Source organism: Antedon bifida, chromosome 1 (genome assembly GCF_963402885.1).
Source record: "Antedon bifida chromosome 1, ecAntBifi1.1, whole genome shotgun sequence".
Classification (NCBI taxonomy): Eukaryota; Metazoa; Echinodermata; class Crinoidea; order Comatulida; family Antedonidae; genus Antedon; species Antedon bifida.
Window position 1 is genome coordinate 8639676 of NC_136226.1, and position 13240 is coordinate 8652915.

The 13240-nt window shown below is 31.7% G+C and overlaps 1 protein-coding gene across 1 annotated transcript; it reads right to left on the bottom strand.

The window, feature by feature from the left end:
• Positions 1–6257: 6257 nt before the first annotated feature.
• LOC144840548 (putative cysteine desulfurase) lies at positions 6258–12747 on the bottom strand. Its single transcript, XM_078696394.1, has 11 exons — positions 12527–12747; positions 11535–11565; positions 10988–11104; positions 10651–10846; positions 10299–10506; positions 10094–10133; positions 9772–9919; positions 9394–9551; positions 8676–8880; positions 7971–8351; positions 6258–7580 (listed from the first exon to the last, which is right to left on the bottom strand). The coding sequence occupies exons 1-11, from the start codon at positions 12636–12638 to the stop codon at positions 6930–6932; spliced, it is 2247 nt and encodes a 748-aa protein (XP_078552520.1). The 5' UTR covers positions 12639–12747; the 3' UTR covers positions 6258–6929.
• Positions 12748–13240: the final 493 nt, after the last annotated feature.

Below are 13240 nucleotides of genomic sequence, written 5' to 3' on the forward strand. Positions count from 1 at the left end.
TCTGTAACACCGATTCTTAAAAGTGCATGTGATATGAATCATGGTAATAATAAACCAATCAGAATCATCCGTCGTATGCTTAGTATCTTCATTATGAATGACATGATGTTTACTGACTCTTGAATATTGGAAATACATAGCATAAACCATGGCATATGAATTCGGTTAAGATATTAAAGGCCGGTGTCACCAGTTAAGGTTTGGCCTGTGTTGGTATATATAACTATATATAATTAGCCTATATTGTGGAACATTTGTTACAGTATGTATATTAGACGCCTAAACCAGATGTGATTGCTATCATTATTGTCTGTTGTCCAACTAGAAACACTGACCAGCCAATTATTTGTAATTCTGCAGTTTATCATATAATTAACAAGCAAATGTGTGGCACCATTTTAAAGACCATAGTAGACATGAACCAAAAAAAAATCCCATTAATATTTATTTTATATTATTTATATAGATTTTAATGAAAGACTTAGGCCTATTTTATTTATCGGACTATTGATTGCAATAGGCCTATTATTGTTATACAATATAATTTCATAGATATAAATGTTTAAAATAAATTGGCCCTATATTCTGAACGGCTAAAATCAAGTTCAAGATCAGTAATATTGTCAAACCTGGTCAAACAAATTAAAATTGGAAATTGAGGTTAAAGATAATTACTTTTAATGAAAATTAAGTTATGTGGTTTGTAGACGGACTAGGTTAAGTGACGCTACTTATTGAATCAGAATTAGGGCGAGTTTAGTTCCCAATAACACCGACAAGAAGCTACTGAGAACTTTATAAATTCACGGATGGTAGCAACTGTTTCGTTGTGTTTTCATCTGTAATTACTCACAATAAACACTTTCGAAGTTGACCAAACGTTCTGGATTTTAATTTTAATTAAATTGTTTATTCATGCGAAAAAAAGAAAAAAAAAAGGAAGGCTCGCCTATGTAAACAGCCAGTTCTATCCTGTGTGATTTCCTTTTTGGTCATTCTATATTCATTGTTAGGTATTGAATCTTTATCTTTAAAGTGAAAATGTCAACAACCTCGAGATAAATGCTTTTTCGTGTGACGACATCATGTTTGTAAATTACTTTTTTAAAGTGAATAATTAATTGATTTAAATATATTCTACATTCTATTGTTATTCTTTTTCAACTAAAATTGGCCAATTAAAAATATCGTTTTTGGAAACATGGTTGGAAATGAGAAATGAGCTCCGTTCCAATTCTTAATTTTCAAACGCACATTAACACTGTATACATTTTCTCAGTACACAAATGAGATCCAATGGAAAGCAACAGCAAAGGACGAAGAACAGGCTGTTGAACCACTGGACATCAGATCTGAGAGAAGACGGATGGCGAAGGTGGAGTTGCCAGGAAAATGAAAAAGAAAGAGACGGAGAGATTGATGCAGATAGTGGCGATGGTGAAAGAAGATGCAAGGAGGCGAGAGGTGGTATAGAAGTGTGGTGCCTGGTGGAAACAACCTGTTTCACGATTCTGTTAAAAACTTTAAAATGTTGCTTTGCTAATAACACAGAAAATGGAATAATTTTAGTTTTTATGTATCTTCTGATGTGTGTAGTGATAACACAATTGACCTCGAAAGGTAAAAACTATTATTCCCAACACCTCTTGGTCTAATGGTAGTGTGTCTGTACAGTCATTCACGCCTTTTTTGGGTAGAACATGAAATGGAGACAATCGGGGTTTTTTTTCTTCTTATACATTTCCTGTTTGATTCAAGTCCAATTGCATGCTGGGATCTCAAACTGTCAATTGCTGTTACCGTAAGAATCTTTGTTGAACTTTTAAAGCAGTCACTAACACAGCGACTTTTTTTTTTCTGATGGCAAAAAACATCAGAATATAATCCGTTTACTACTCTTGGTATCATTAAATTTAACACCGTATTATTTTCTTTTTCATGTAACAAAAAGTAATACTGTAATCTCCGATCTTGGTATGTACACCCATTTTCAGCCAAATTCCTAATGTACGCACGCACATTTCAAACATTTTAGGAGATACGGTACATATTCAACATTAAGAATATAGGTAAAAAGTCACTCGCCTGGTATTTCATAATTCTTGTGACCGAAGCTGTGTGATGTGTCATAATTTGTACAGTTTTCAGGAAAACCTCACAATTATACTGACAAAAAAGTTTGTAAAGTTACTGTTTTGTACAGTGTTCCCTATTTGTAGTGAAATTGGTCATTTGTACATTGCTGCTCCAATTTTCAAACAGCTTGTCTTCAACATTTTGTTAATACAGTACTACTATATGAGAATATTAGTTTTAATTATCTTGTCTCTTTATATTACTAGTGGTAAATCAACGTATTACTCATTGTGTGTGTAGGCCTATGTTCTGTCACCCCTCCTCTGTTGGTTTTCATCCGCCGAACTAGGTTATAATTTGTCGCTTTGCATCCAAAGAAGTTGAACTCATCGAGTGCCTAATTCTACTGCCGGAAATCAGCCAATGCGATAAAGCTAATTTCACGATCTTATCTATCCTACCTGGCCTAAAATCATCAAAAAAGTGCTCTTTTCAACGTCTAGTTCACTAAATCTATCGGTCAGAAGCTAGAATGAGGTTCACTGACCTTAAAAATGTTATGTGATTTGACGCATACTCGTTTGAGTTTGAATCGAACCAATAATGTTATTACGACACATGAATCATGTTTGCATTGGAGCATTATGATGAAACAAAAGAAATTAATTCAATAGAACATGTTGTTGTGTTCTTAAATTATAATTATCCAGTCTGCTCTGTAGTATTCTTTGATAAGTCATAATCATTTAATTAACAATTAAACATTGTTATCATTTTTTACGCTCAGCGTCTTTCGACATCGAGATCATTATTACCTTTTCACAACGATGCAGCAAGTTTGTATTATTACAATTTGAAAACTCTTAAATGTACAGTTTAATATCTGATTGTTTTTTATGTTGCTCTTCTTAATAATAAATTACTAAATTTAAATTGACTCGAGCATAAATTAATATTTGATGTGGGATTTTCATTTGGATATGGACAGTAAACTACTTTCAATTAAAAACTTTTTGTGCAAAGCTTTATTTCTGTTGTACAACAGCAGTAGTTGTAGGTTTGCGTAACAGTTTGCGTTTGTAATTAACGCAAAAACACGGCGTATAACGCGTTATCACGCATTATGACGCACACTTCACCCTGATTCGATAAGTCAATGACACGATATCAGGTGCTTTGACTCATCTTGTAATTGTATTTGACTTGTGATGACGGAGGTCAATTGATGTTTACAAACTTCATGATTGAATTTATATTACAAAAAAAGGAAAACATAATTCAATATTTAAATATAATTTTTGTAACCTTCCTCAATTATTTTGTGAGAGGATGATGATTATTACATATTATCTTGGAATGATTTTGTATCTAGAAATCAAAAAAAAATTTCAAGTTCAAGGTATTTGATTTTCAAGGATAAATATGCTCTGAATTTTGTAAAGTTTTGCAATTTTTCCTTTCGAATAACTGTGATAATCTAGTTTGTTTGTATTGTAACGTTCAATAAAAAGAGAAAAAGTTGCATAAAATCTAGTGTTATATTATCAGTAATACATTATTTCAAATTCATGCAATTTTTGTTTAAGATATATATTGTCCCGCTGCAAAATATAATATTTAAAAAAATAGTTTGTTTGATGTCACAGAATACCGTATTTATTGACGTGGAGCAAAATTGAATCGAAACATAATATATAATTATTAGCCTATTTGATACCCTTATATAAATAAAAATAATAAATTGCTTGCCGTCAATTGGTTTCTGGTTAAATCTGTAAATCTAAATGTATTTTATCGTTTTTGCAAGCTAAATATTTTTTTTTAAATATTTTTGGGGAAAATCTCCGTCTGTAAATTGGTATACTATGGCGCTGCAGTAAGATCCTTCCTAAATACCTGTATTGTTGTAGATCACTTCTCCTTAGTAAACTTACCCAGAGAGCTACAATACAACATAATATCAAGTTATAGCAAGAAACCCATGTATATGTGCTGTTTTGTCATATAGAAATAATACCACATGATGATCGGATGGAAGTAAATTAATGCAATTCAACGATATTCTATCTATAAATTGAATCAAAATGTATGATGAGGAAAATGTATTTTAGAACCAGATAGGGTATAGTTTAAAGACATATTAAAGTTTGAGTTTCAAATGAAGGAAGGAACGCGTTATCTTTCATTACAAACAAATACAAATCTTTCTAAAAGATTTGTTTAAGTTATGGTTCTTAAACATTCAATTATAAAACGAATATGTTTTGATCTTATATACACCCTATCGACCATGTAAAAAATATTTAATCAATAACATTGTACATAAATGAAAGGTTTAGGGTTACCTATAGAGTCTAGCTCAATCATAACATAAAATATAATAAGAGGTGCAGTAAATTATATCGCAATTCTTATAATTTTATATCTCATTTATTCTATTTGTATTATATATTTATATATTTTGCTTTTTTCTGTACTTTTGTGTGTTTAGTAGAGTATGTCAAACAACAAATTTCCAATTTTTTATTTTTATGAATATTGGACAATGACAGTTTTTGAATTTGAATTTGAGTCAGATTGATCAAAGCGATCGAAACTTGTAATAATGTTATTTGGAGTTAGGCCCTACCTGTTTTATTACAAACTATCTAATGTACAAATGTTCAAATATTTTGCCATGAATTCAAATGGTGAATAATCACAGATCCAACAACCGTTTTGATTGAATCTGTCGGCGGAAGGAATTACATATTGCTGTGGGTTTATCTCAGAATACAAGCAGGGCAAGTATTTCTGCTAGGTTCATCTTTCTAGGCTAGCCGTCAGCAACCGTCTCATTGTGGTAGAACGAATGCTTTCAATCTACATACACACTCTGACATTTTCTAGGTCTCTTACTAAGAAGTCTATGTTTTGCATGTTGTATTTTATTTTTAGAGCTGGCGACTGGATATTGAGTAATTGTTCTCATCGATTAAATGGTATAATCATATTGACACATTCTAAAAGTGAAAGTTTTTCTACGAACTATAGATCTTCTAGCATGGAGTAAATAAGATTTTGAACAGAGTATTTTACTAGCGTTTTAAATCTATTTAAGTTGCTATTATATCTCCTAATAAGAGAATAAGATAACATAAGTTTTATCCTCGGGAGGAAATAGTTTTGTATTTTGTAGATTTAAATTTATCCAAACCGTCTGTTGCTTATTTTACTACAAGTAAACTTGCTTAAAAACAAAAAAAAAATAAACAAAATAACACTTTTTTTTCTATATTCGATGTTTACTCATGTTTCCTTCCATCAATTCAAATATATTGTTGTAAACGATGAAATACGATCTTAGCTTTGACATGACACTAAAATGTAACTTCAGTGCCATTTCAATGCAGAACTTAGTATTCATGATTGTATAAACACTGTGAATTAGGCCTAATGATGATAAAAAGTATTCAATTCAATACTTATATTGTGGTATTGTAGGTTCATTACCAATATCTTTATTTGAATTTCCCACTGTTGTGCAACTAATTTGTTTCTCATGTGAATTAAACAGTGCTTTCTATGTGTTTTTGTAAAAACAAAACAATAGGCCTATTACATTATTTTATTTTTATAATTTACAGAAGTGTTTAAAAATCGTCACAGTGTTTCTATCAAATTATATATTTAGGCTTATATTATTATTGATCTGTTTAAGATACGATAATGTTTGTTGAATGCGTAGGGTGTATGTCATTAGGATTTTGGGTTAATGAAATATTTTTGCCCCGTATCGGTAGTCATGGCTAGAATGATTGTTTTTTGTGGAAGAATTTGATTTTATACATTCAGGCATGGTTTGTTGGTCATTAAGACCTTAGGTTAATGACATCTCTACCTCGTGACATTTTAATTTAATTATAATTGTCAATATTATCTTCACCGTTATCATTCCTTATTCTCCATGTCTGTCGTCATAATCCCTAGCCGTCCTATCATTGTACTAATATCAGTAAGCTATTTTCATCTTCATTTTCTTCCAATTGTTCATTGGCTAGACCCAATTCATTAATTATCTTTCATGTTAAGTTTCCTAATTTTCTTTGAAAAAATTAAGACTATGTTTTAATCGAATTGTTCATGATTTAAGAAAGAATGATTGCAATGCATTGAAACAGAATTACATGTCGGAAACTACATATGTTTATTGTTTTTATTGACGATTTTGAAGAGACGTTTTGCCCTATGCCCAATTGCACATGATTGCTTCTGTAAGTTAATCTACCATAAACTATCAAGTTCCAAGAACAGTTCATTACTTAATTAAATACAAATGTCGTTTTAGTAATTACATCTGGTTTTCAAGATATTTCAATCAATCTATTCAAAAATAAATTTATATTATTCTATAATAAGTTATTTTCCTTTTAGTTCATGAGTTTGATTTTTAAAATTGGCAAAAACGAATGAAAAAATATCATAAAAGTCTCATCTCAATAATATGCATTAATTATCTAATAAATATTCATAAGGTGGTTCTTTTAATTATAAATATGTACATATCTTTAAATAGTGTGACCATCAGTATACTTCATTTTATATAATTAATATCTTTGGCGTACAAGTCTTTGATCCCAGCTCAAGTGGCGAATTAGCAAATTATTAACTTCATTGATATATCTACATTTTTCAAATGAAGATAACGTAACAAAATATAGTTAATCTGGACATTATTTACATAAAAAATATATTACATACATTATATATTATTGACAAATATCTGAAGGGCTCAGAAATAAAAAATACTGTTTTTCTCTGGATTCCTTATGTTGTGTGTTATGATTTACATAGCATTGCATAAGTTGTTTTGATCATACTTCTTCTATGGAAGTATACATTGAGTCCGCATTAATGCTAAACATGGAAGGTAGTTCATTTTCATATACTGGAGATCCGTCACTGTATACTGCGCTGTCGTTAGATATATGTCGCTTTCTTTTTCGTTTGTTTTCAGGTTTTATAATGTCTGAGCCGTAATAGAAATCGTCGTAACCACTTTCGGAATCGCTAAGCTGTTCTTCGTTCGGTACGGTTCGGTCGTCTGAGAATGATTTTCTTATACTATCATCATCGTCGTCTGTCCATAGTTGTTCCTCCTCGTCTTTAAATGATCTTAACGATGTATATGTGTCCAAATCTGGCTGTGTTTGTTCATCAGATGTCCTGTATGTTTCTGAATGCATTGTTTCTTCGCATTGTTCTGAACTTGATGACATTTCGTCGTCGCTTGTTTCCAAAATAACTTCTTTATTTGATATCTCCAAACCTTCTTCATCAACTAGGTAGACATTATGAGCGGCGGCCAATTCTAGCATGCAAACCATTGCTTCACGTGGTTCAAGAAACCATTTCATATCTTCTTGGTTTGCGCCTAGTACAAGCGGAGAATCTGTCAGAGCCCTGTAACTAATCTCACGATGAAAGCTCTGGTCTATAACATGTTGAGCCTCAAATAAATAGTCCTGTTTAAGAAAAAAATTAAGAGTTAATTGACGAAAACCAACAATTGCTATCAAGGAATTTTAATTAAATTATTTACTCGAAGTGAAACGTACAGCAACTAATAGTTAATAATTAAATTAGTCAATTTTAGTCTAAAATTAGAGAACCTTAAATCGTTTGTTTCGATATGAAGAACAAATAAAACAATTTAATGTTCGATATAAAAACTCCTCAAGTTAAAGTTAACTGAGTGATGAGATGTTTATAGCATTTTTTTCCAGATTCAATAAAGTGAATGCCTTCGGTATGAGTTTGAAACGTATTACAAACTACCCCACGCGTTACAAACTAGCCCACGCGTTACAAACTCAACAAAATAAATTTCATGGAAAAGAAGTAAACCTACGTACCGTTAGAGAGCGAGGAGAATGACTGTTTGCTTTATGCGTTGGTCCAGGAACAAAACGTCCATTTTTGTCATAAACGATATCCAAAAGACTTTTAAAGCCAGCTCCACATTTAGGTAAAGAGTCTAAGGCACGATGTTTCCATAAGCCTGTGAAGGGGTCGAACTCATACTGCGGTAACAGTTTCCATCCATGAGTAGCAACAGTGTCCACTGCACACAAGATGTAATCTATTACATCGTCTGATACAAAGAATGGAAGATTTAGTCGGGCAAATCCAGGCCTGATGATCTCTGATGGTTGTTCGTTGTATATCTTGAGTCGATCCTCTCGTACAATCTCATAAAACCTCTTTGCACTTTCTTCTGTTATACCAAGAAGATCCTAATATAAAACAAAAAAATATTTAATGCCAATGTTTTGAGTATAGTATTTTTGTTAATGTAACTAGTTTTTAGTGGGCCTACTATCACAAGCCCCTTCGGATTTCCTGTAGGTTCTTTTCATCTTTTAAAAATTTGTTTTACTCATTTTTTGTATGTGTGTGTTTTGCTTGTTTATGAGATGAATAAAGAGAATTTGAGTTGAGTTAGCTAGAGAATCTGCCATCATTCCATCGTTCTACTGGTAGAATTATTTCTTCTAAACGAGATCAAAAGCTTCAATATGCTTTATTATACTAACGATGATAATATTATAGTAACTTACATGTGCGTATGGTCCTGCGCATGCGCATCCACCACGTGCTTGTATTCCGTACAGGTCGTTTAGTAATGCTGCGATGAAGTTATGGTGTAAGGCTTTACCGGTTAGCGGATGTCTTACTAAAAACGAAAAGATGGGTAACCTCTCAGCTTCTGAGTCGCCAAGGATGATTAGATTTTCGTTTTTTGACCATTTTTCAAAAGCTCGTCTATAAAGCAAAAACAAATTATTAATGATTAGGTGTATAATAATTACATCATTATGTTGCATAACTTTATGAAATGCCTCGATTTAGAAAAAAAAGTATTTTAACCATATATAGGTATGATATTATGCGAAGTACAGTAGTATTATTTTTATGACGCAGTTTTGTCATATGGATACAATTGTTCAATTTTTTACAATGTGATGATTGACAGTGTTTTCTTCTATAGGCGGCTGTTAAAATCATTGAAGTATCAATTTTGTCTGACGTCATCAAATAGAAATGGTTCAAGGTAAGTGCACATTGAATACAATTTTATAAAATTATGATGACGTCACGAAGAGTTCCGTCAATACAGAACCACGTGTTTTTATGTTTACATTGATGCTTTAAAAGATTTAGAATTAAAAGTATGTAAAATATGCTAGGGAAACTTTAGTGAAAAACTGTTTATGATAACAAAAGTTATAAAACTAGACAATATTACAAAATATAGGACATTAAATGATATATTACCTTGATAATTCAGCTTCTCTTTGTTCTATAAATTCTGGACCGATGTTTTGTTTTAATTGGAAAACTAATCCAGCCCTGATTGACTCGATAATTGCTGGTGTACCTCCTTCTTCTCTTGCCTCAATATCTGATATATAATGGTGCATGTTTCTGGAGACCTAAAGAAAAACATCAGTAGAATTTAGCTTATTTTATTCATTCCTACTAACACACTAGAAAGACTCTTTCCACTTTGTAGAGAGGTCTAAGGAAACTGGCGTTGTGTTTACTTTAAAAGGAAATAATTCTTTACATAATATACATGTACTTTATTTGTTGTTTGCTTTTTCTGTGTCAATATTCCAACGTATTTGGCTCTTTTTACAACATTTTACTTACGTAATGAACTGTGCCGCCTCCAGCGCCTGCTGGAACTTTGTTTTGGAAAATGTGCTTTTTGGCGATTAATAATCCCGGTGTTCCCGGTCCTCCTAAAAACTTGTGGACAGATATGAAAACTGCGTCTTTTGAACAATCACAATCACATCTGTAGAAATAAAACAGTATTATCTATTAACATTTTGTAAAATTGTTAATGAAATTAATATGGAAAATCGATCGAATCTGTTAATATCAACAAAACAGCTTTGTTCGTATCACTTTTGAAATATTTAGTCTTAGTTACGAAGATTTTATAGCTAATGATAGTACGTATACTTACGTTTCACAGTTTGGATTCATATCGATGTTTACGTAAGGTGCTGGAATACAAAGAAAGAACATACTTAGAATTAGATACATAGGCCTAACAAAAATACAATATAGGTAACGTACGTATGTCAAGTAGGATTTAAGGTCAGTTTGACTAAGGAATTGCGGTTTTAAATCAAACATTTTGCAGAAAGATTATTAATTAAAATATTTACCTGCTGTGGCATAATCCCAGAATGCAAGAGCTCCGTAACGGTGCAATAACGCTGATACGGCATTTGTATCTGTAAGAATTCCAGTTACATTTGAAGCTGCAGAAAAACAACCGATGACGCTTTCGAAATTGTTCGAACAGTATTCAAGTTGGGCCTTCAGGTCGTTCAAATCCAGTAGACCTTTCACTGTACGTTGTATTCTAATAACCTATAAGAAGGAGGAGCAATTGGTTAAGATACGTTTGGAAACAAGAAACTTAGATTGGTAGTATTATACTAAAATTCATATTATGTTATTGGGAAGTTGAATAATATTAGTATCTCCATGGTGAGATATTATATTAGTACTTACTGTAGCTCCAGTTTCCTTCCATGGAAGTATGTTAGAATGATGTTCAAATGGACCAACAAGAACCGCCGTTGCTTTAGCTTTAGCGCCTTCCAGTTCCAAAGCATGAACTAGTTTATGAATAGCTCCGGTAGATCCACTTCCAGAAAATATAATGGCATCTTCGTCACTTGCATTAACGCATTCTCTGATAACCTGTCTGTTAGAATAAATCAATGTTGAATTATTATTAGTAAAAATTTGTCCTCAAAGTGAATTTTGGAAAATGTTTACATTGTAAGTCATATATTTTAAAGTATACCTTATAGTCTTAAGGTCTAAGATTCAAAATGTTACATACTTTGCTTCGTGCCTGAAGGTAGTCATCTGTCTTGAGGTAATACTAGTTGTCGTGTGAGTGTTCCCGTAAAGTGGGCTAACTTCTTGTTGTATGTAATCTTCAATAAATTTCAATGACCTGTACAATGAAGGATAAGTATTAGATTGGTTAACTTGTGAAATACAACTTTTGTCTGATATATTTACTGGGATCATGAGATTTGATTTGATAATTCGGATAAAATTATTGTGATTTCCCTTATTGGGTGTTGGTTGTTGTTACGTCACCAAGGGTCTTATACAATATTGTTTTAACAAGTATTGTGTAAACCTTTGTAATCATGTGATCTTCACAGTAACAAGGGACAAAAAAGTGTATATTTTTTATAAATTGTAAGATTTACGTCTAGACACTTTTGTTTTCAATTGCTCTCACGCGATTCATTTTACTACTAAAATCTTAATTAACAATCAAAGTTTCGTTGATATAGTGATAATGTTCAATTTTAAAGGTAGAAAAACCTTCATTTTTTTGTTCTACAAATAATATTGAAGGCTAGTTTGCTTACCTTCCGGAAGCTGTGTAATCGCAATAAACAACTAAAATAAAGAAAGAAACAATATTGTTAATAATACTATTCTAAATAGAAGGTCAATTAAGGGGTACCTGGGAATAAGGTATACACACGGAGGACAATCTAGGTACAGAATTGTAATAAGAATCGGAAAACAGGGGATAATGATTCAATAGAATATATCAATACATTATAAAACAGAGGATGTGTTACATCACTCGAAGGACTTTTGTGTTCTGTCAACAAAGTACCTAGATGTCTTACGTAAGTACTGTAGTTGTAAAAAAGGTATTATGTACAATTCCTCTCTGATACAATCATTAGATAGTATTATACATTACATTTCAGAGTTAAAATAAAAAAAAAAGAAACTTAGTTATTTTTCTCTTTTGCTTTAAAATTTGCCACACATGTCAAAATACAATTAGTAAGGAACTTGTGTTTACATGATTTAGCAAATTTCTCTGTAATTAATGTCTGTTCGCAATATTAAACATGATACTATACGACATTTCAACCGTGGTTCCGATTTATACAGAATGTTAATTAAGTTTACTATACACCATTACACAAATAATAAATAAATAGTAATATGCTTTAATAACCGGAGCATAGCTGCTTATGCCGCTCCAATTCACACACAATTTAGACACAAATTTGAAACTACTGAAATACGCACACTGGTATAAATGGAATTTTCCACTGGTAAAAAATACCATTTTTGATATCAGAAATAAAGTAACTTTAAATGTTCATAAACACATGGGGCAAAGAGAAAACACATTTAATTTAACCATTTTGATTATGATTTAAATGTATATTATGTAGGCCTATATCAACTATCAAAAGAAATTAACAGGCCTCTTTCCTTATACGATATATATGTCTATTAAACAATTTTCACAAAATACTGTAAAAGAAAATGTGTACTAATGTTAATAATAATAATGTATACAATTATTAAAATAAAACTACTAAAAACCTACTTTTTCTTTCGCCAAAGGGACCGGTAAAAACAGTATCTGATCCGACAACATTTCGTTCAACTTCTTTCAGTAAACATTCCGTTTGTACAGAGTGATTCCTTTTTGTCTTCATGGTAATATTCTTGTAGTAGACTTGCTAAAAACAGAAAATAAATATATATATATAGTATAATGCGTATGTCCTAAGCCAGTACTGAGCTCAGATTATTCGTCTACATCCAATGAGTCGTAACGCTAACTGGTGAGTCGATCTGTGTAGCGAGTATTTAAGGGCAGTCAAGTGAATCTACCCAGTCAATGATTGAGTTTGACACGCCAGCTGATGACGCGTTCTTTGAACAAGAACACCGCCCACTTTCACGACGTACTTTCCGTATTCCCATTCTTTTGGTTTGAACTGACCGCCCCTATTCTTTCATGAGCATATGTCTACATATTTGTGTGGGGAGGGGTGTAGTAACAAAGTTGAAACGAAATTTTAATTATGATTTAAATACCGGAACCAACAATATGATAATACACTAAATTTAGACGATTAAAAGAAACATCATTTATATAAATACCTATATATTGTTGTATTGTTATTGAAATATTTGATCAATTATTATGTTTGTATTGCAAAATTGATGTGTTGTAAAGCACCAATATAATTACTATTAGCACGATATTGTTTATAGAGTTTGTACAAAATAGGCCTGTAAAAGAATCACCCGT